General features: G+C 36.9%; 1 protein-coding gene across 1 annotated transcript in view; it reads left to right on the forward strand.

Annotated features, from left to right (window-relative positions):
* Nucleotides 1-25,641, forward strand: part of LOC150091152 (transcriptional coactivator YAP1-A-like) — a 200,160-nt gene that overhangs the window by 79,034 nt on the left and 95,485 nt on the right. Inside the window, exons 6-7 of the mRNA XM_090382281.1 lie at nt 3,516-3,753; nt 6,800-6,821. Of these exons, the coding sequence (XP_090238407.1) occupies nt 3,516-3,753; nt 6,800-6,821 (260 nt within the window). The remainder of the gene's footprint in view (nt 1-3,515; nt 3,754-6,799; nt 6,822-25,641) is intronic.

The raw sequence follows: 25,641 nt of genomic DNA on the forward strand, positions 1-25,641 counted from the left end.
ACAAGTTCCAGTCAGTGTTTGAAAAGTTAAAATCCACATTATAAGATTTACTGGCCCACTCAGTTTGTGTGTATAATTGTTTGTTATACAGCTGTTTAGCTTATAAAATACTCCTTTCATTTTTGCGTTCATCCCATCAAACTGAATCAACTTTCACTGGTCACCCATATCAACTGGGTGCATTGCACTAATGCTCTAGGTGCTTAACTAAATGGATAACTCCTCTCTCTATTCCCACACTATACTTCCCATATACATTATACTTATCACATTCAAATTCTGCATCACTTTCCAATATCCTTACAATGTCTGTGTTTGATGACTCAACCAGTACTTCAGATTCATCAGAATTGTTTACTGTTCTTCTACCGGTAGTGCTCATACGCAAGTAAACCCGTTTTTATACTTATTAAATCTAACAAGCCGATGTATTTCCTTGTTCGATGAGAATTCCCAACTGGCCTTGTAATCCTTGATACCTTGCTTCCAGGCTGCTGTATGCCCCAATAGAAATAGCCCAAATAACATGTTTCAAAACCATTATGATGATGACTAATTTTACAGCTGAAAGCTTGAAGTACTGTTGATTATCTATTAAAATTCTTAGCAAACTTATCTTAGTACTCACCTCTAGATCTGTATTGGTTAGGGTTAAATTTACATAAAGGAAAGTAAAGAGAGTAAAAGTATAAAGTAAAAGTTCCCAATTATATTAATAGAGTAATTAATTTAAAAACATGTCTCTAGGAAGAGGAAGTGCGCCACTTTTTCCTGGTTGTCATTTATAAAATTATGAAGAAGATTCGCTTGTTTGAAAAACCAAGAGCTGGACTAGAAGCTTTCGATGTCGTCGTCATCAGTTGGTGAATGACACGAGTTGTAAGTGTTTATAAAATGGTTCCGTCGAAATAGCTCATACAAAATTTTAAACACTAAATTATCCACGAATCTATTGCCAATATGGCAGGTCACACAAATCAAATTTCCACGTGTTTAACATGATGTATCCTGGGTACTACGATACTATAAATCATCACTTACAACTCATGTCAATCACCAACTGATGACGACAACATCGAAAGCTTCTCGTCCTGCTCTTGGTTTTTCAAACACGCGAATCTTCTTCATAATTTTATAAATGACAACCAGGAAAAAGTGGTGCACTTCCTCTTCCTAGAGACATGTTTTTAAATTAATTAATCTATTAATATAATTGGGAACTTTTACTCTTTACTTTCCTTTTATGTAAATTTAACCCTAACCAATACGGATCTAGAGGTGAGTACTAAGATAAGTTTGCTAAGAATCTTTCTAAACCATGATAAATTTTCATACTGAACAAAGGCCTAGTAAAGTTTAATTTCAACCCATTTTTAAAGAACATAAAATTATCCCCCCAAAGAAAGAATAAACTAGCAATAAAAAAAATCTCCTTATATTACTATATAAAAAAAATATAGTAATGTAAGTAATAAACAAGGTAGTGTTATCAAAATTTAGAATGGTAATACAAGTTTTTTTTTTTTTTTTTTTAAATTATAGCTTAGGCCAATCACTATATTTAATTATGGCAATACAAGTCTTTGTCCTAAGTCAGTTGAAGGACAAAAGCAGCAATATTTCAGCTACCCAGAACAAAAGAACACCAAATTTTCTGGACAGCAATAATTTTTTTTTTTTTTTTGGCCCTTGAAGAGTACAGGGTGTTCCATTGAGAGGACTTGGCATTTATTTCTTGGTCATAACCACGACATTGCTGCTGTGGGTTAGGTAGTGGCATTGCATTGAAGAAAATTCTGACATGCAGGAACTTGCTGCTTTCTGGGATCATCAATTAGGATGCAAGGTGCAAGTATGACTGAATTACATCACATTATCAGTCATTGACATTGAGTGATGTGAGAAAATACCCCCGAAGATATCTTATTGAGTCCCATAAGAAATACCAATTTCACTAGCAGCATTGTGGATGTTAACTCGTTTGCTGTGTCTGACACACATAAGCATTAAATGGTACTGCAGGTGCTCAGCTATAATGCATATGTGTTCAAAAAAACACGTGCTGTGCTATAACACAGGTAGTTATTGTTACGTGGTCGATATATGAGTGGTGTAAAGCACATGAAATTATCTTTTCAATTCTGTTAACACACCGATTGAACTCTGAGCTATTAGCAGCAGTGATTTGTTTTTCATTCTTCATAGCCAGGTGGGCAGGAGTGGCAGTGCGTAGCACACACTTCTTGATTAGACTGGGGTTTGAGCCCATGATCACCAAATATGGAGGATGCAGAAAGGTCAGGGAATGACCACCGCATATCCCTGGAGCAATATGGCCTTAGTTGCTAATGCTCCTAAAAACCAAATAACAAACAATTGTTTTTCATTTAAAGCTTGGTACACATTTTTATTTGGTTTTTGCTTGTGTCGAAATTAGGTTGTACACATAGAATAAACTTTTGATAAAATTCTGAATTTTGTTCTGATTTACATTTTAGCCCAAAAGTAAGTGTTAGTTTAAAACTAACAATTACTTTTGAATTCCAGTTTTAGTTTTCAACTATTATTTACGAATTTTCAGAATGCTGAGAATTTCAGAATGTTATTTCTTAGCATCCCGGAATTTACAGCACATTGAATGCACTCCTTCAAATATAGGTGGCAGTGCATGTGTTGATCACTCCTGATGAGATCACGAACATGAGTTATTGAATCATTGCTTTTGGAAGCTTTAGGGCAACTGTAGCAAAGATCATTCCTCAAAAGGTGGCTTACTATTAATTTTGCAAACCACTGAAAAATCTTTGCATAATATCTTCTCCAAAAGCTGTTTTTTTAGCATTTTGTGGTTTTCTGTTTGATCACATCTCATATATATGTCTGTACTTAATTACATATATAAATATGTACATAATTACATATATATAAATATGTACATAAGTACATATATATAAATATGTACATATATGTACATAAGTACATATACTACTTCTTTATATATGTACATAAAACAGTTGCAATAACAGTCTCATGGTACTTTAAAATAGTTATTCTGCAAAAACTGTAAAATTTTGCTTCCAAGACTACTCCAGTAGAATTTCCTCCATAGGAAAGTAGAGAAAGTTTCAGTTATTGAACTGGAATGAACAATTTTTGTGTAAAGATTCTTTTTTGTGCTGCACTTGTTAAGCCTTATGTTGCAGCTAATGGGTTAAGAAGAATGAGTTGTGGGACAGTCCACTATTACAATATTAATGTTATTGCTAACCTGTTTTATAAAATACAAAATTACCATGAGTGTTTGCTTTTCTTATTTTATGTAACCTCTGATTATTTTGTGATTTGTGGTGGGCCAAGGTTAATCAAGGACCAGCTTAAAAAAAAAAATAGAAAGAAATGATTCTATTAATATAAATCCACATTTAAATCAAGGTTCGTGAACTAAGTTAATATTTTACTAATAGTTTTAAAACCTTTATTCATTTTGATACCACATAGAAATTTTTGCATTCTAGGAATTATTACTACGACAAAGCCTTGGGGAAGAAATTTCCATACCTACCTCACCTACAGGATCTACTCCTGAATTACCCCCACTATCAACTACAGGAATTGATCCTTTTTTAGGAAATTCTGATTTCCATAGCCGACAAGAGAGTGCAGACAGTGGTCTGGGTTTGGGACCTAATTACAGTTTACCACATACACCTGAAGATTTTCTTAGCAATATGGATGATATAGATGGTAAGCTAAGTTTTCATTCATACTGTATGGGCTTCACCTAAAATTCATTCCTGTTATTGTTTATTAACCTTTATTATCTGGTTATTGTTTATTAACCTTTTCTTTTAATACGCCTTGCCATTGTAAATATAAACTCAATAAGTTTAGTTTTTTATTCATTATAATTAAGTGTGAAGTTTAATACTTAATTAAAATTCTGGGACTAAAGCCTTAGACTGGGAAAATTTACAGACATATAAGTTATGTGCAAGTGCATCATGTTTATATGCAGTAAATTAACTGAAGTTATTGTATATATCATATCACAATATTATCATATTGTGAAGGTGCTTGAAACAAGTTGCCTGTCTGGTTATACTTTGAAAAGTAATGTTTCCCTAACAGAGAACACTTTTGTTATTTATTCTCAGTGGATATGGATACCACCACCTAGATGGCTGTTTCAGGACTATTTGGCCCTTCATTGGTGGGTAGGTGGATACCCAGTGACAACTCGGTTGTGAAAGTGATTCTACAATATGAGAGATACTAAATGGTGTTTAGTAGTTCAATACTTAATAGAAATTTAGGGGTAAAGCCTCAGACTGCAGCAAAATTTATAGACATAATTTAGTGCAAATGCATCATGTCTATATTCAGTAAATTAAACAAAGTTTTATTATAGTGGCATTGTTTCATTACATATCATGAATGCCTTCACAGCAAGTTGTTTATCCGGTTATATACTTCGAATAAGCAATGTTTCCCCAATAGACAAGACTACAGGCTCCTAAAAGCCGGAGGAAAGAAGGATAGTAGGAGACCAAAATTTACCCAGAAAGAAAGGAAAGAAGCCACATCTATATTTTGCTCACATTCATTTATTAATCACTCATTTATACCTCAAACACTTCCCCATTAGAGAAGACTGTTGTTACTTTTCTCAGTCTCGTTAGATACCACCAAAATGGTAATTTCAGAACTGTTTGGCTCTTCATTGGTAGGTGGCAAGGTACCTGATGGTATAACACACTCTCAATTTGTGAAAGCTATTCCGCAATATGAGGGATTCCAAATAGTGTTTAGTAGTTTAATACTTAATATTCAGGACTAAAGCACTGATCCTGTGTAGAGACAGTTTTACTGAGTGTCACCGCCTTGATATGGGCAGTTATACGTGGTGAGGGAACCTCCCAGTGATGCCTCTAGTCCTCTAGGTTAACATCAATCTGCCAGTGGATTCACCTGCAAAGGTTAGCTGAGCTGAAGCCATGCTCCTGTCCTTATGGTCCAAGGGATAGGGTTCAGGCTAGTGGAGTTGCAAGTATGGTGTCTGGGTAGCCCTAGGATCCCACTCCCAATCACATTTTTTGCTTGCCAGGTAGTGGATGTCCCTTTGAACTTTGTGGTGGGCAGAGAGTCTGGTCACTGAAACAAAATAGCTCATTAATCCTGATAATATAAATTCTTCTTCTGGACCTCAACAAACTTCCTATTTAAAGTTATACCACTGATACAGAAAGTCACCTCAGGAAAGAGACTCAGAACCGACAACATATCAGGTCCAATAAGTCAATATCTAATAGTACAGGCAACCTTCTCAAGAACAGTTAAAACAGCTTTGTTTTGGTGATATCCTTGTTGAAACAAAAAGTAACACTGATAAGACACTGAACTCATCCTGAGATGCGATCTCAGATTGGGACCTTCTCAAAATGTTCGAGGAGGAAATTTATCTGAACTAAAAAGCAAAGGAGTGACAGCTGCAAAACAAAAATTTGTATGTAGAAATGAAAATGTGGTATACACTAGAAACCCCATCCTTACCTTTAATTAATCAGTATTAATCTCCCAATTTGATCAAAGCTGGCTATTTTAACTGCACAGTACATCCTTGTGTACCAAATTCTTCAACTTACTTTAAATGCCAGAAATAGGTACGTTCAAAAATGCCTGTTGTGGTACTGCTGAATGCACTCAGGCCTCTGACATTGCATCATGCTTAGCTACAAACCTGTCTGCATTAACTGCCAAGGAGAGTATCCTGTATACTCAGGAGTATGCCAGAGATGGAAGTGGGGGGGGAAATGTACAGAGACCAGGCTGAGTTGAACATATCAAAAGGAGGCAAGGTAAGAAGTTGGTTGGTTATTAGGAGTTTTATGGCGCATCAGCATCTAGGGCTATTGTGCACCAACAAGATAAGCAGTGAAACCTTAAAATAGTAGTATTAGTGGCAAATGATGTAAGGAAGCAAGCTTATATAGCATTGCAAAAAAAAAAAAAAAAAAAAAAACCACTACTACCAGCCCTGATTTGTCCATCCCTTCTAATAATTTATCTAATTTCTTCCATAAATTTATCCAAACTATCCACAATGCAGGATGGAAGTTTGTTCAAACAATGTCACTCTTTTTGCTGAAAGTGACGGATTAGTTTGGTTCGGCCAAAACGAAAAAGAAATATAACGTGCAGAAGAAGCTAAGTTAAAAAGCTAATTAGAAGCTAAGGATTGAGCTTTATTGCTCTTATATATTTTCAGAAGAAGCTAAGTGACCCCATGATCCCATCCAACACTTGGAAGAGTCCTACTGCAAACCCTCTCCCTACAAGGACCACTCTACCAACAGAATCAGAAATCAGTTCTGAAGCAATTAATCTACAGAAAAGTCCAGAAGCAGGAAATCAACATTTCAGCCCTACACAGGAACATTCATAAATGAACTGCATAAAAATATATATGAACAAACTTACAAAAAAAATAACAACCTGTTTGTCCACCCACAGGAAAGTACTAAAACAACTTAAGCTTGACAGCAACATATATATAATCAAAGCTGACAAAGAAAATGCAGTAGTAGTTATAAACACCGAAATTATCACAATAAATCCTAACCCAATTAGCAGATGGAAACATTCCAGAGCTATTAAGATAAAAACAAAATTAAAACTCTTACTCGCACAGAATGAAATTAATGACACCATTTACAAACAACTTTTTGTTATCAAATCCTGAGTCCCCAACATTGTTTGAAATATCAAAGTGTGCAAAGCTAACTTCCCGTCGGACCTATAGGTAATGATAGAAACCATCCAGGGTGAAATGTAGCCCAGTAGTTTGTAAAAACTATCACACCAGCCTTACTTACAAACTTGAATGATTAAAAAAACTCAACATTTACTCAAACTTCTAGAAAACACTGACATCGATAACCAAGATCTTTTAGTCTCTTTTGACATTGGTAACATCTTCATTAGAAGATCTTAGTCTCTTCTAATGTTCCATTAGAAGAGAATAAGACCATGATCCACCAAATACTAGGCAATCAGATGCACACCATCTTCTCTCACCAACTCCTAGATATTTCAGACATTCTTGACCTAATAGATTTGTCCATAGGATAATGTTACTTCAGCTTCAAAAATAACCTATATAAAAAAAAAACAAGGTCTTAGCATGAGAAATCCACTGTCTTTCCTACTGGCTGAGATTTTTATGAATCTCAGACGGGCCACAATGTTGCACATCACATCAGAATACAACCTTGGTGTGCAGAACAAAATATCGCAACGGACAACTAGTTGCAATGAAAACAAGGCCATAGAAAAAGTTATCTTCAAACCAAAAGTATTGATTAGAAGAAGATAAAAACTACCATTTCTTGACCTACTGCTAAGCAGAACCAACAACAGTATTACAACACAAATTTATAGGAATCCTGCTGACACTGGATCTATCCTCCATTTCTCTTCGAACCACCCCCCTTATACATAAAAATAGGTTTCTGGAAGGCCTTTGTTCCATGGGCCTGCCACCTCTGCAGAGGCTAGGCTCTCAAGAACAAAATCCTCCAGATAACATACATCTTTGGTAACTGTAGTTATCCACATAAACTCATATTGAAAACAATAAAAAAACACAACAGAAAAATTCTCAAACAATATTCCTGACAAAGATGAACAATTCGTCGGCATCCCACATGCACCATGTATCAGTAAAGAAATAGCTAAAATAGTCAAAAAACAATTTTTATCAGATATATTAAAACCACAATGATAAAACACATTATAAACTCTCATCTCAATCCTGCCCACCACTAATAACCCTATATGCTAGCTATAATGTAGATATTTCCCTAAAGCCTACATAGAACAAAGCAATGGAAAACTCATAGAGTAAAAGAACAGAAGGAGGACATTGAAAAAGGCAGGGTAACAAATTTAGATCCAGCTTTCCATACGTAGACAGAGGAGCAAAAAATGGACATTTTTATAAAATATCAGTACTGGCCACAGATGGATACCATTAACTGTAGCATCTACAAAGAAGCCTTTTTTAATAGGAGCCACGGATAACATTAATTGCAACAAAGGAATTCATATCAAAAAACAGCCACATACACATGTTTAAGAAAAGTTCTAACCTAAATTAAAAATAAGTTAACTTCTTAACTGCAGCCTGCCCTCCAACCAAACAACCCCCAATATTATAGATCAGTCCTACCAACTACCCTAGAAAAAGATTTTAAATGGTAAAGTTTTTCCAACAATATTATTTAGGTTATATAATTTAGTTTATTTAATTTTGTATAATTCTATTCTATTGTGATTTAAACAATTTTTATTTCTATCTATTTAATTTTTATCATCATCGTCAGCCATTTTTAATCTACTGCAGAATGAAGGCTCCTTTCCAGTTCCTTCTGTTTTGTGCAATGACCATCCATTTACTACCCACAAACTCATGAATTTCATCTGTCCATCTCCGTCATAGTCTTCCAGGTTTTCTTCTAGCTCCTCTTGGGCACCATTCTGTTATTTTCTTAGTCCATCTGTCATCATATCTTCGAGCTATGTGTCCTGCCCAGGATTATTTTAATTTTTATCACATAGCCTTAAATGTGTATCAACACCCACCCCCCATTATCCATTAAGCAAGTACCTGCAGTAATAATATCCTCAGGTACAGCTACACCCTGGGATTGAGACTATAAAGGTAATTCCTTAGACTCTTGCCACCGTACCATGTGGTATTAAGTAATTAAGTAAACCACAGTATATATTTTTCAAACAAATCAAGTTCTTGTGCCCAAAGTGGTCTTTTGTGATGGTGATATTGATTGCAAAGACATCTGGTTAGTGTTTATGTATTATTGTTGTTTATTTTATAAAGTTAACCTTAAAACAAAATTCTTCAAATTAGGTCTAATTTTATATACTAAAATTTTAAATTCTACTAAAAACTTAAGAATTTCATAATAATAACCCTTAGTTTTAACCTTTACCACTTCTTCATAACTTTGCAGTTATGAAGAAGCGGTAAAAAAATACCACAAAACATTTGACTCAATTATATACATATTTCCAATTTGGAAATAAACCTAATTTTACCAATGTAGGTTTGAGTGCTTTATTATCTTCAGACAACTATTTAGTACTGGATAACTCATTCATATACATTTCTTAACAGATTCTACCTCAGCTGTCTATATTTTTGTATGCTCCTCATGCTGTTCCCAACCATAGAGTGGAGAGTACTAAATGACCTCTTGACAGTGATAATTTTCCCCATTATCTGTAAATTAAAATCAGAAATATCATTACATACAGAAAATCGAAAATCTGGAAATTCTCTAAAGCAGATTGGCAAAAATTTTCAGCAACCATTTAATTTCTCTTAAAAATCAAACTATAAAGTATCAATCCGTAGATAATTTGATGAATACCTAACTAAGGAAATATTAGAAGCAGCTACCAAGGATACCTTGTATAATGGAAAATGCAGATGTGTTAATCTTTGGTAGAATGATTCATGCAATAAAGCCAAACGAGAAAGGAATAAAGCCCAGAACTAGTTTTGCAAGTACCCCCATGACAAATCTTGTTAATTATAATTATAAAAGACTAAAAGCCAAGGCAAGGTAAAGAGAACAGAAAAAAAAAGTCATGGTTAAACTTTGCCTCTACTATTACAAAAGATACAAGTACCAAATTAACTTGGAAACGAATCAAACAGTTAAAAACATCCTCACTAATATTCAGTTGGAATGGACAGGACTTGCTTTTTCCATGTTGATAGTAAATGCTCCTGCAGAAACATTCTTTTATGTAACAGCTTATGACTAGTCTTTCCAACATTTTAAAATGTTAGCAAAGATATATAAAATAAACTTTTGATATCAACTTTTCTCTTGATTATAATCAGCCTTTCACAATAACTCAGCTCAAGCAGTCTTTAACCAACAACCAGTAGTGCTGCACATCCAGATAGCATATATAACATTATGGTAAAACACCTAAACAAAATAACTATAAAAAAAACATTCAAGGAATTAATTGTGGATGCTACTAAAAGTTTCATGCCTATTAAGAAATATTGTTCAAGGTTTAGGCCTAAATGTTATCAAATGAACTAATGAGACTCGTGACAGAGAAGAAAAATGCATGGGATGCATATAAATTATCAAGCGACTCAGAAACCTATGGTAGAAATAAGCTAGTCTGTAATCAGGTCACAAAGGAGGTTAGGCAGGCGAAAGCAGATTACGAGAAATCTTTGGCAAAAGATGCTAAGAGCAGCAAGGATTTCTTTACTTATATAAACTCTAAAAGGAAGGGGATGAATCTGATTGATCAACTTGATATTGATGGTTCGACTGTTGATGATCCTGCTCAGATAGCAAACAAACTGAATGAGTATTTTGCATCTACATTCACATATGAGGAGTTATTAAGGTTTGAAAATGCCAGAAGGTTATCAAATTGTAGCAGGATGCTTAATGATTTTGTAATAACTGAGAGCAAAGTGGAGGAGAAATTGTTGAGGTTAAACATAAAAAAGGCATCTAAGGTGGATGTGATCTAAAGGAGGTGGCAAAGCAACTAAGCAAACCCTTAGCCATAATTATGAGAGCATCCTTGGACTCAGGAGAGGTCCCCCATGGACTGGAGATGTGCAAATGTATCCCCAATTCACAAAGGGGGATCGAAGGGTGACATGAATAATTACAGACCAGTTAGGTTAACTTCTGTTCCGGGTAAAATAATGGAGTCACTGTTTAAAAATGCATTGCAGGATCACCTAGACAAGACTGCAGCAATAATTCAGACACAGAATGGGTTTGTTAAGGGAAAGTCTTTTCTGACAAATTTGATAGGATATTATGTGGTTACAAAGGAACTGGATGCAAAAAATAACTTGGATATCATATATTTGGATTTCAGGAAAGCTTTTGACACTGTTGTGCATGGAAGACTATTGCACAAATTGGAGCAGAATGGTATTAAGGGTAAGTTGCTACAATGGATAAAAGGATGGTTGAGTGGGAGAAGACAGAGTGGTAATCATGGGTGCTGCTCTTCGTGGACTAATGTTATTAGTGGAGTCCCACAGGGTTCGGTGTTGGGTCCACTGTTGTTTTGTATATTTATCAATGATATTGATGAAGGTATATCAGGCTTAATGTCGAAGTTTGCAGATGATACAAAGGTTGGCAGGGTTGTTAATGACAGTAATGGCAGTGTGCTACTGCAACAGGATCTAGATAATTTGGGCAGATGGGCTAAGAAGTGGCAACTGAAGTTTAACCTTGACAAATGCAAAGTACTGCATATGGGTAGAAGTAACCCCAGAGAAACGTACCAACTGTGTGGTACTACACTTAAGGTGGTAGAAAATGAAAAAGACCTGGGAGTAATTGTGCAGTCAGATCTGAAGTTTTCTGAGCAATGCAGACAGGCTGCCAGGGCAGGTCATGGGGTTTTGTCAATGATATATAGGAATTTTGCTAGTAGGGAGAAGAAGGTGATTGTTCCTCTGTATAAGACAATGGTCAGGCTGCTAGTGAGTACTGCATACAGGTCTGGAGGCCTCATTTTAGGAAGGATGTAGATTTGCTTGATCGTGTACAGAGAAGAGCAACAAGATTGGTGAGGGGAATGAAGGGATCCTCTTACCAAGAGAGGCTTAAGTTCTGCAAATTGCAGTGGCTGGAGACTAGGCACCTGCGTGGTGATCTTAATGAGGTGTATAAGGTCTTGAATGGGTTGAGCACGCTGAATTCTGATTGGATCCTTCCACTTGTTCAGATTACGAACCTAAGGGGGCATAAATTCAAATTAAGAAAAGACAGATTAGAATAGAGGTGTGGAAATTCGCCTTTAGTCAGCGGGTGGTTAATTGCTGGAACAAACTTCCATCTGTTGTTGTGGAAGTTGATAGGTTAAATAAATTTAAGGAGTAACTGGACAGGCATTTGGAGGGAATGGTGTGATTTTTTTTTTTTTTTTTTTTTTTTTTTTTGGGTAATGCTGCATAAGCTCATACACTTGCTTTCTTGCATCACATGCCACTACTACTACTACTGTTGTTTTTTTTTTTATAATTGAATCTTAACAGAAAACACATATCCAGTCTTTGCAACATTCTTTTGTCTTAGCTCTCTCCAAACCAGTAAAAGATCAATTAGTCCTACAGAACTATATGCTAATATCACTTGCTTAAATAAATCATCAGTTGCTTAAGCAAATTATTAGAAAAAATGGTACGGAAGTGGCTCACTTGGTTTCTGGAAATTAAAAATCTAATAAATGAAAGTCAGTATGGAATTAGGCAAAATAGATGTAGGCTCTGTATGATGATTAAGGCAGAAATAAACATCCGTAGCACATTTATCATAAAGGAACCTTTAGTTATGGTGAGTCTTAATGTGGAAAAGCTCTTAACACAACATGGAGATTTGGTATCCTCTAAGACCTTCTCTCCTCAAGGCTAAGAGGGCAATTATCTTGCCTTACACAAAGTTTTTTTGCATCTGAGAACCTTCCAGGTATGATACAGACATGTAGTCTTAATCATGTGTCCAACAAGAAGGTATTCTGCTTGGGTCAGTTCTTAGTGCTACATTGTTTTTCTATTCAAGTGAATAATATGATACAAGATTATACTAAATGCCATCAAAACACATCTATATGCAGATGATCTCATAGTCTCATGTGAATAAGTCTCACAGAATATGTGAGATTTATTCTCACAGAGTTTAATAAACAGAATAACATTTTGGATTGCATGTCTTTCAGAACAAAAATCCATGGTTATCCACTTTTGTAAGAATTATGGTATGCATCCTGAGCCTGAACTGTGGTTGAAAATTCATACAATTCCAGTTACCAGCTATATCAAATTTTTAGGCCTAATACTAGATAGTAAGCTCACCTTTGCAGCACACATCACATATTTTCATAGGGTATATTTTAAAAGCTGAACATCATTGAAAACCTCTCAACCCCTCTGCAACAACATGGAGTGTTGAAATGTATACAGTGTTACATCTGTATCGTTGACTAATCAGGTTCCATTTCGATTATGGAGTTCCTGTTTATGATTCAGTCAGGCAAAGTATTTTTATAAAATTAAATACCATCAATGCAGTGCCCTGAATTTCTCTGGGAGTGTTTTGAACAATATCTCCAGCTGTTATATGGAATCAAGTGAACCTCCACTACATCTCAGAAGGGGAAAGGCTATTACCGAACTATGCAGCTAAAATTTACAGTCTGCCCTCACATCCCATTCAGAAATACTTTTTGGAACAACAGTTCGTTTAATTTTATGAGAGTAAACCAAATGAAAATAAACCTATTGGCTACCTCACCACGTGGCATTCTCAATGTCGAATAACTCGAATTTGGGGAGGAGAATGTCTACAGAAAGGATAGACAGGATAGGAAGGGAGGAGGGGTTATGCTATTAGTTTTTTTTTTTTTTTTTATGTGAACCCCAAACACGAGAGGTATTAGAACCTATAGTACTTAGTACCATGCTTGGGTTAGGGTTGAAGGAGAGGTATGGGGGAGGGGGATGCCGGAAACTTTGCTCTAGAGACTAAACATGGGTTTTCCCACATCAAGCCTCCAATAAGCAAAGTGGTGGTATTTCACCGGTTGATGAAAGCCATCTACCACCTATTGATTAAGAAATATATAAAATCCAAGGAAGTGAAGCCAGTGGACATCGCTGGACAGTGCAGTGTCGAGTCAGTTTGGTGTGACATAAGCATTGGGAGATCAAAATTGAGAGTAGGAGTGTGCTATAGGCCTAATGACTCTGATGAGTATAATAAGAAACTGTACAGGAAAAGAGAGTGGGCCAGTAAATCAGAGAGTCTTATAATGGGGGATTTTAATTTCCCAGGTATTTACTGGAATTTGTGGGTTGGTCACTCACACACTAGCAAGGCTTTTATGGATTTATTGGATGATTGTTTTCTAAATCAGCATGTTCGGGAGGCAACTAGAGGGAGCAATACTCTTGATTTGATTATCAGTAGTGATTCTTCATGCATTAAGAATTTGCAGATAAAGGAACCACTAGGTGGCAGTGATCACAGTGTGCTGAAGTGGGATTTACTCAAGGAGGTAACTACCATCAGGGGTTAAGGGAAGGGTTATTGCTTTCGTAAAGGCGACTACGATGGACTGAGACAGTATTTAAATTCTATAAAGTGGGACCAACTGATGATGTTACCAACAGCAAATTCAAAATGGGAAGCATTCAAAGAAATTATCTTGGAAGCTACTAGGCTTTACATACCAACTAAGAAATATTATTCAAGGTTTAGACCTAAATGGATGTCAGATGAACTAATGAGACATATGGTAGAGAAGAAAAATGCATGGGATACATACAAATTAACACGTGACACAGAAACCTATGATAGATACAAGTTGATCTGTAACCAAGTTACAAAGGAGGTTAGGCAGGCGAAGGGAGATTACGAGATATCCTTGGCGAGGGATGCAAAGAAAAACAGCAAAGAGTTCTTTACTTAAGTAAACTCTAGAAGGAAGGGGATGAATTAGATTGGTCCACTTGATATCGATGGGTCAACTGTTGATGTTCCTGCGGAGTTCGAACATGAGTCATTCAGCGAGGGGAATGCCAGAGGTGTATTCAACTCTGGCAGTAAGCTAGAGAATCTTGTAATCTCTGAGAGTAAAGTGGAGGAGAAATTGTTGAAGATAAACACAAGAAAGGCACCTGGGGTGGATGGGATCTATCCAGTTATATTAAAGTAGGCAGCAAAGGAAGTAAGCAAACCCTTAGCCATAATTATGAGAGCTTCCTTGGACCCAGGGGAGGTACCCATGGACTGGAGATGTGCAAATGTAACCCCAGTTCACAAAGGAGGATAAAAGGCTGACACAAGTAATTATAGACCTGTAAGTTTAACTTCTGTTCCTGGAAAATTAATGGAGGCACTGGTTATAGAAGCACTGCAGGATCATCTATAGCTCGGACACAGCATGGTTTTGTTAAGGGGAAGTCTTGCCTGACCAATTTGATTGGATACTATGATGCAGTCACAAAAGAACTGGATGCAGGGAATAACTTTGATATTATATACTTGGATCTTAGAAAGGCTTTGATACTGTAGCACATGGAAGACTGCTGCACAAATTGGAGCAGTGTGGCATTGGAGGCAAATTGCTGCTATGGATAAAGGGGTAGTTGAGGGGGAGAAGACAGAGAGTGGTAATCAATGGACACTGCTCATCATGGACTAATGTTATTAGTGGAGTCCCTCAGGGTTCAGTATTGGTCCATTATTGTTTTTTGTATTTATAAATGATATTGATTATGGTATATCAAGCTTAATGTCCAAGTTTGCAGACGATACGAAGGTTGGCAGGGTTGTCAAGGACACTACTGACACTGTGCTGCAGGATCTGGAAAGGTTGAGCAGATGGGCTGAGAGGTGGCAAATGAAGTTTAACAATGACAAATGTAAAGTACTACATATGGGAAACAGCAACCCCAGAGCAACGTATCAACTCTGTAGTACTACACTGACAGTGGCAGAGAATGAAAAGGACCTGGGGGTGGTTGTGCAGGCAGATATGAAGTTCTTTGAGCAGTGTAGATGGGCTGCAAGAGTAGCTCATGGTGTATTGTCAATGATATATAGTAATTTTTCAAGCAGGGATAAGGAGGTGATTATTCCCTTGTATAAGGCAATGGTCAGACCACACCTAGAGTACTGTATACAAGCCTGGAGGCCTCATTTCAAGAAGGATGTAGAGCTGGTGGAACGAGTACAGAGAAGGGCAACAAGAGTAGTGAATGGAACAAAGGGGGTGCTCTTATGAAGAAAGGCTTAAGTTTTGCAAATTACAGTGTCTGGAGACTAGGCACCAGCGAGGTGATCTGATAGAGGTGTATAAAGCCTTGAATGGTTTGAGCATGCTCAATGTTGATGGGATTCTTCCTCTTGCTCAGAATAATCACCTGAGAGGTCATAAATTCAAATTGAGGGAAGACAGATGTAGGATAGACGTGCGGAAATTTGCCTTTAGCCAGCGGGTGGTTGGTTGGTTGGTGGAACAGACTTTCATCCCTTGTTGTGGAAGTTGATAGCCTAAATAAGTTTAAGGCTCAGCTGGACAGGTATTTTGAACGAACAGAGGGGTGAAGTGGAAGTGGGTTTTTTTTTTTTTAAAAATACATTTAGCATTATTAGAGGCATATGATGCCAAAAAAAAAAAAAAAAAAAGCCCTTCCACTTCACCCCTCCGTTCGTTCGAAATACCTGTCCAGCTGAGCCTTAAATTTATTTAGGCTATCAACTTCCACAACAAGGGATGGAAGTCTGTTCCACCAACTAACTACCCGCTGGCTTAAGGCAAATTTCCGCACATCTGTCCTACATCTGTCTTTTCTCAATTTGAATTTATGCCCTCTCAGGTGATGATTCTGAGCAAGAGGCAGTATCCCAGCAGCATTGAGCAAGCTCAAACCATTGAAGGCTTTGTACACCTCTATCAGATCACCTCGCTGGTGCCTAGTCTCCAGACACTGTAATTTGCAAAACTTAAGCCTTTCTTCATGAGAGCAACCCTTTGTTCCGTTCACTAACCTTGTTGCCCTTCTCTGTACTCGTTCCAGCAGCTCTACATACTTCTTGAAATGAGGCCTCCAGACCTGTATACAGTACTCAAGGTGCGGCCTGACCATTGCCTTATACAAGGGAATAATCACCTCCCTATCCCTGCTAGAAAAATTCCTGTATATCATTTACCATGAGCTTCTCTTGCAGCTCGTCTGCACTGCTCAGAGAACTTCATATCTGCCTGCACAATTACCTCCAGGTCCTGATTCTCTACCACTGTCAGTGTAGTACCAAAGAGTTGATACGTTGCTCTGGGGTTGCTGTTTCCCATATGTAGTACTTTACATTTGTCAATGTTACACTTCATTTGGCACCTCTCAGCCCATCTGCTCAACCTTTCCAGATCCTGTGGCAGCAGAATAGCATCAGTAACGTCCTTAACAACCCTGCCAACCTTTGTATCGTCTGCAAACTTGGACATTAAGCTTGATATACCATCATCAGTATTATTTATAAATACAGAAAACAACAATGGACCCAATACTAAACCCTGAGGGACTCCACTTATAACATTAGTGCACGATGAGCAGTGTTCATTGATTACCACTCTCTGTCTTCTGGCACTCAACCATCCCTTTATTCATAGCAACAATTTGCCACCAATGCCACACTGCTCCAATTTGTGCAGCAGTCTTCCATGTGCAACAGTATCAAAAGCCTTTCTAAGATCCAAATATATAATATCAAAGTTATTCCCTGCATCCAATTCTTTTGGGACTACATCATAGTATCCAATCAAATTGGTCAGGCAAGACCTTCCCTTAACAAAACCATGCTGTGTCTGAGCTGTAACTGAATTCTTGTCAAGATGATCGTGCAGTGCTTCTTTAACCAGTGCTTCCATTAATTTTCCTGGAACAGAAGTTACACACACAGGTCTATAATTACTTGTGTCAGCCTTTGATCCTCCTTTGTGAATTGGGGTTACATTTGCACATCTCCAGTCTGTGGGTACCTCCCCTAAATCCAAGGAAGCTCTCATAATTATGGCTAACGGATTGCTTACTTTCTTTGCTGCCTCCTTTAATATAACTGGATAGATCCCATCCACTGCAGGTGCCTTTCTTGTACTTATCTTCAACAATTTCTCCTCCACTTTACTCTCAGTTATTACAAGATTTTCTAGTTTACTGCCAGAGTTGAATACACCTCTGGCATTCCTGTCGCTGAATAACTCCTCATGTGTGAATGTCGATGCAAAATATTGATTTAGTTTGTTAGCTACCCGAGCAGGATCATGAACAGTTGAATCATCGATATCAAGTGGACCAATCTGATTCATCCCCTTCCTTCTAGAGTTTACTTAAGTAAAGAACTCCTTGCTGTTTTTCTTTGCATCCCTTGCCAAAGATTTCTCGTAATCTGCCTTCGCCTGCCTAATCTCCTTTGTAACTTGGTTACAGATCAACTTATATCTATCATAGGCTTCTGGGTCACATGTTAATTTATATGTATCCCATGCATTTTTCTTCTCTGCCATATGTCTCATTAGTTCATCTGACATCCATTTAGGCCTGAACCTTGAACAATATTTCTTAGTTGGTCTGTAAAGCCTAGTAGCTTCCAAGATAAGTTCTTTCAATTCTTCCCATTTTGAATTTGCTGTTGGTAACATCATCAGTTGGTCCCACTGTATAGAATTTAAATACTGTCTCAGTCCATCGTAGTCGCCTTTACGAAAGCAATAACCCTCCCCTTAACCACTGATGGTAGTTACCTCCTTGAGTAAATCCCACTTCAGCACACTGTGATCACTGCCACCTAGTGGTTCCTCTATCTGCAGATTCTTAATGCATGAAGAATCACTACTGATAATCAAATCAAGAGTATTGCTCCCTCTAGTTGCCTCCCGAACATGCTGATTTAGAAAACAATCATCCAATAAATCCACAAAAGCCTTGCTAGTGTGTGAGTGACCAACCCACAAATTCCAGTAAATACCTGGGAAATTAAAATCCCCCATTATAAGACTCTCTGATTTACTGGCCCATTCTATTTCCCTGTACAGTTTCTTATTATACTCATCAGAGTCATTAGGCCTATAGCACACTCCTACTGTCAATTTTGATCTCCCAATGCTTATGTCACACCAAACTGATTCAACACTGCACTCTCCAGCAATTTCAACTGGCTGCACTTCCTTGGATTTTATGTGTTTCTTAACTAATAGCATAACCCCTCCTCCCTTCCTATCCTATCTGTCCTTTTTGTAGATGTTGTACTCCCCAAATTCCAGTTCTGCATTACTTATATCTGTGTGACACCACGTCTCTGATATCCCAACAATATCTGCCTTTGATGCTTTGAGCAATACCTCAAATTCATCAAATTTATTTACCAAACTCCTAGCATTGGTGTACACGCAAGTATACATGTACCTGTTCTTTTTCTTAGCTACCCTAACACAACCCATGTGTTTACTTGTGCCGCAATGACTCCCAGCAGTCTCTGAAATATCCTGCCTCTTGTTTTTCAGGTTTCTGCTCATTTCAATAGAAGCAGTGCAAGAATCACTTTCACTTCTGCCAGTGGCTACTATTAGTCCTTGTATCCTCCCAATCTAGCAGTTTTCCGACCCACCTAACACTGCCTTGATAGCATCAGCAAACATTCTTGCACCCTTTCTATTTAACTGTATCCCATGCCTGTAGAAGCAGTCTCTCCTGTTAACAAGTATAGACCAGGCTGAAAAAAAATTTAGTGAATATATACTTGGTATATATTCACTTCTTCTCTTGTGTATTATTACCCCTTGCTTTTGCTGTCTAAGTGTGAGTATGAGTAGATATTTTTATAAATATTCATATACTAATTGAGGGTTATTTATTTACTTTATGAATTTTCGAATTGTGCAGAGCATTTGAATGTTGGTTTTATTAAGTAAAAATAAAATTTATTTTTGAGAATTGATAAAGCTTAATCTGATGTTAATAGTAGCTTGATATATTAACCAGGTAGAGCAAAAGGACATAATCAGAATTTTTGAGCTCCTGCAAATGGATAAGTTTTTTTAGAAATTTTTACCATCTTCTTGATTAATTAACATATTAAATTGTGTTGTGTTGTGTTTTTTGTACAAATAGGGTGAATGGTCTTAGTCATGTGTGTTAGCTTATCTATATATATAAAACGCTTAGGTATTACTGCCCAAATATTTTTATTTATTTATATATCTTTTTTATTGAAGATACGATGGTGGTGACCATGACAATTTTTTTTTTTACCATTAACAAAATTAATATTCTATATATTTACCAAAAAAATAGAAAAAAAATATTTATATTGTAAAAAAGCCGGTTTATCAAAAAAAAAAAATTAAAACAAAACAATTTAAAAAAAAAAAAAAGAAAAAGATGGGAAAACATAATCAATTTATGTTTTAAGAAGTGTAAAAATGGCCGAACGGTGTGTAAGAACTTTGAGAAAACGTAGAAGAAATGCTAATGAATCATTAGAGGAAAGATGTAATAGACTAAGAGACTCTGACTATGAAGACAGACAGAAAACATTGAAGAAAGAGAAGCAAGATTGGAAACAAGATGGGCAAAATGGTGTAAGGATAATCAAATAGAATACCGAATGCGAATAATCAACAAGCTGTAATTAATGTGGAAGAGCATGACATAGGAAATATGTGTTACAACTGTATTTCAATGCAAGATATTGGGTACATGAGTTAAACACATTTAATAAATACACTAAATGCTGTCATGATGGAAAGGGTTCACTTGACCCGCTGTCTGAAACACCTACTCTATTACGAGAGCTGGTTACAGGGGATACACATGAAGCAAATAACTACAGAGAACATATACGAGAGTATGACTCAACAATGGTATTTACATCAATGTGCGCAGAGATTAAATCATCGCCTGGAAATGGTCCATACTGTTTTAAAATGTGGCCAGATTTATCATTTGGTCTCACTGCTATATCCAGATGAGGCAAATAAGCCAGGATATGGACAACTTTATATTTTAGATTATCCTGAAGCAAAACAAAACTACAGCAGGCCCCCGTTATAACGCAGGTCGCTTTACGCTGATTCGCTATAACACTGTTCTTACATTATAACCTGTATCTGACTATAACGCTGTCAAAACTCACTGTAACGCTATTCTACTAGCATACAGATTAAATTTTTGGCAAATCCATCTTCAGTCCAGTCTGTTTTGAGCTTTTTTTTTTTTTTTTTTTTTTTTTTTTTTTGGCAAAAGGAGAAAATAGCCACCATGAAATTAACTACAGTAATTATTTTTATAATTTCTACTCTATGTACAAAATTGAAACTTTCAATATGCTCTTATTTTCTTGGTGTGGATAGTTTCAAGGGAGAAATTCTTTTTTAGTACACAAGTTGAAAAAATTTACCATCCAGTGTCATATGTTGTTACGAAGTCTGCATTTTCTGTTCTGACCTGTAATAGAAAGATACTAAAAATAGATTTACTCCCTATCTCTTCTTTTGTTTTACTGTGGGAACTATAACTTGCAAAATGTTTTTCACACAATCAATCCCATGAGTGCTAAATGCGGTGCTGTTTCTTGTACAGTATTCTCTTGTCTTCTGAACTCCTCTGACCTTTTGGTCACCCGAAGTACATAAAATTTGTTTGTTTTACTGTTTTGGAAATTCCATAAACATTCTCCATGAGTCACGCCATAATTGAATTACAGTACTTTTCCTGCAATAAATAACCATTTGATTTTACTGCACGGTAAAATCGAACTTTTCAGATAAATAAAACATTTGTCACCATCTTCAGCTCACTTGCCAGAGGAATTCTAGATATCATTCAGTGCATACAGTGTTAGACATACAGACAGTTTACTGTACTCGAACATCATATCACACTCAGTGCAACGCAGTTACATTTGCAGAGAGTTATGGCAGATAAGAATGAAAAAGCAACAATGTCTGGACACAGTGCAAAGATTGGAAAGGTAAGAAAAACATTGAGTTTGAAAATTAAATTAGACGTTTTGAAGAGAATTGATTCCTGTCAAAGACAAGTGGATGTGTACAATAATTTAGGACTGGCAGGTTCAACTGTAAGAACAATCATAAAAAATAAAGAATCAATTTTAGCAGCTGGAAAAACAGCTGTTCCCCTGCAGGCAACTAAATTGACCAGGGCTAGGTCGGCTATTATGATAGACATGGAGAAACTTCTACATAATTTTATTGAAGACAACATTCAACGTAGAATTCCGTTAAGTTCAATTATTATTAAAGAAAAAGCGAAGAGCCTATATGAAGATTTAAAGGAAGCTCACCCCGAAAAAAATGTGCAACCATTTAACGCTAGTAAGGGCTGGTTTGATAGATTTAGAAAGCGCTATAACCTGCACAACGTAGCAATACAGGGAGAAGCTGCAAGTGCAGATCAACAAGGAGCCGAAACTTTCAAAAAAGAATTTGTTAAAATGATTGAAGAGGGATGTTATACTGCTCAACAAGTTTTTAACATAGATGAAACAGGTCTTTTTTGGAAACGAATGCCTAAAAGAAGTTTCATATCGAAAGAAGAAAAAACATGCCAGGCTTCAAAGCGGCGAAGGATCGGTTAACTTTGTTGTTGGGTGGTAACGCTGCGGGGGATTTTAAATTAAAACCCCTTTTAGTTTACCATCCGAAAATCCAAGGGCTCTTAAAGGTTTAGCTAAATCAAACCTACCTGTAATCTGGAAGGCTAATAAAAAAGCTTGGGTAACCAGGCTGCTTTTCATTGATTGGTATGCTGAGTTCTTCTGTCCTGCAGTGGAAAAATATTGTGCAAAAAATAACATTGGTTATAAAGCTATTCTAATCATGGACAATGCGCCAGGACACCCAAGCAAAGAGAGCTTAGAAGACTTGAACAATCACATAAAAGTTTTTTACATGCCTCCAAACACTGTCTCTGATCCAACCAATGGACCAAGGAGTAATTGCAACATTTAAAGCGTACTACATAAGGAACACCTTTTCCCAAGCTATTAAAGCCATCAACACTGAAAATGTACCGAGCTTAAAGGAGTTTTGGAAATCCTATAACATTAAAACCGCCATCTGCAACATTTCAAGTGCCTGGGATGAAGTGACTCAGAAAACCATGAATGGAGTGTGGAGGAAAGTTTGGAAAAATTGCATAAAGCATTCCCAGGAACCTGATGATTCCGTTGAAAATGTTAAAACACAAATTGTTGAGCTCGGAAAAGAAGCAGGATTACACGAAATTAACGAAGACATCTTACAAGAGATGATCGACAACGACAGGGATGGCCTCTCTAATGAAGAACTAATGGAAATTATAAAAGAACAAGAGCTTGCTATTGAGGGAGATGATGATCAAGATACTATAGATGAAGAACCGATGAAGTTGCTGACTGCAAAAGGACTTAGTGAAGCTTTTGAACACTTCGAAAAAATGTGTGATTATTTCCGGGAGAACGACCCTGACATGGAACGAAGTGCCAAGGTAATAAGAAATTTGAAGAAAGAAATTAATCCCTACATGATGTTGTACAATGAGAGGAAGAGGGCCAAAGCACAACCCAAAATTGACACATTTTTCAGTCCAAAGATACGAAAACTCGAGAGCACAGGGCCATCGAATTAATAAATTCATGATTTTCGTTAGTTAATTACCTCATAATTATGTGTATATAATGTAGAATATTTTATATGTACAAAATTTTGAATATTAAATATTTTTAATCGACATTGGTGCATATTTTCATTACCATTTATTATTATTGATTAGAAAATATCCTATGGAATAGACCGCAACTCACAAATACATATGTTACCTTATGGGAATATGGCGCTCGCTTAGCGCGGATTCACTTAGCGCTCTGTTTTCCCGGAACGAACTATCAGCGTTAAGCGGGGGTCACCTGTACTTGAAAAGCAATCAAACCAAGGTTGTATGGCCAAAGTAATGCAACAATTGGACAAGATGCTGTGACAAGTTAACCCATTTGCTGAGTCATATAAACAAATGCATCAAATAACCTAGACCAATCCAACAATGAATGTGCGCATGGTATTTATAGAAGACCCTGACTTAGATAAGCGATTATATAATGCGCCTACATCCAAAATGGAGGTTACTGCAGTATTTGTTGGAGAAGATGGGGAACTGCTTGCAAATAGACATATGACTATATCCCACAGGTGACTGTTGTAGAATTATATCACTGCTAAACAAGAATGGAGACCCTATGGTGTATCCGTTGCTATTTCCGTGTAGAGAGGGTGGTTGGCACGAGGAACTACGACACGCAGATGAGAGAAGAACCACTAAACGTATTAGAGTAACACAGTTGCAATTCTTTGCTTATGGACTTGCTTTGAGACCTGGTTTTAGCCTGATTCATAGCGATGGGAAATTATTTCAGCAATACATTGTAGATGCCTATGTGAAGACTGAAAGATCTAGATTAAACTATTTATACTATAATCAGAAAGATCTAAGAGTGGAAATGTACCATTGACTATTGGATGCTGTAGAATCAAGAGCTCAGAACCAAAACTTGAGAGCAGGGAAGATGATAATTCTGCCTTTGACTTTCCAAGGTACATGCAACAAAACTGTCAAGATGTTATAGAAATTGTACGAAAGTTTGGGAGACCTGATCTATTCGTTACATTTACTTGCAATCCTCCCTGGTCTGATATTGTGAATGCAATCGAATGAAAACAATGACCTGAACACAGACCAGACATAACTGTGCGAGTGTTCAAAATAAAACTTGCAGAACTGCTTGACAACATTTTCAAGCAGAATATTTTTGGTACCATGATAGCCTTCATCTACGTGATAGAGTTCCAGAAACATGGACTACCACATGTACACATACTCCTCACTCTGTCTGCAGCTACCATTGTTAAAAACAAATCCAAGGTTATTTGATATCATCACAAAGTGCATGTTACATGGTCCCTGCGGCACACTCAATCGATCTCCTTTCACGAAAGAAGGTGTATGCAGTATGGAATTTCCGAAAGAGTTCTGAGATACAACAGAAGAGAATGTTAATGGCTATCTGATGTATAAGAGAAGAGAAGGACCTGCTGTTAAAGTAGGAAAGTATGATGTGGACAATAGATGGAATGTACCTTATAATCCATGGTTGTCGAAGAAATTCAATGCACCCATTAATGTTGAAGTGTGTGTGTACTTCTGTGAAGAGTGTAAAATACCTCTATAAATATGTTTATAAAGGTCATAATGCAGCATCTGTACGATTACAGAGGGAAGGTACCGATGGTAGTTTGGTCTTTGTTTAGATTCAGACTTTCTTACATGGATGGTACGTTAGTGCACCCGAAGCAATATGATGTTTGAATGAGTTTCCAATGTCAGAGATGTTGCACTCCATTATAAGATTCGCAGTGCACCTACCTGATCAACAACAAGTGAGCTTCCAAGAGGGCAGAGAAGAGGAGAGGAGGCTTTGCAGTGGGAAATGTTTACAAAGACCATGCTTGAGGCATGGTTTGAATTAAACAGAACAGATGTGCAACAATGCAATTCAGTTATGCAGAGATACCAAAGTACTATGTATTTTATAAAAAATCAGGCAAATGGAAACGTAGGCAAGGAGGTGGAGATGGTGTTATTGGATGTATGCCTGTTGTAAGTGTTCAAGACAGCAAGCTCTACTATCTACGTATGCTTCTTACAGGAGTTACAAGTTTTGAGCATTTGCAAACAGTCAATGGACAACTCTGTGAAACATTTCAGCAAGCTTGCAGAGAACGTGGACTTTTGAAAGGAGACAGGATATGGCACAACACATTTTCTGAGGCAATCGAGGCACGTACACCAAGTTATATACGGTTACTGTTTGCAATGATATGTGGATTTGGAGGGCCAGAAGATGTACCTTAACTATGGGAAAGACATGAGCAGGGCATGAGTGAAGATTTCATAAGACGTTATTCTGAAGACACTCGCCTTCTCTATGCTCTTGCAGATATAAG

Source organism: Mastigoproctus giganteus, chromosome 1 (genome assembly GCF_048544385.1).
Source record: "Mastigoproctus giganteus isolate SK-2022 chromosome 1, ASM4854438v1, whole genome shotgun sequence".
In the NCBI taxonomy this organism is placed as follows: Eukaryota; Metazoa; Arthropoda; class Arachnida; order Uropygi; family Thelyphonidae; genus Mastigoproctus; species Mastigoproctus giganteus.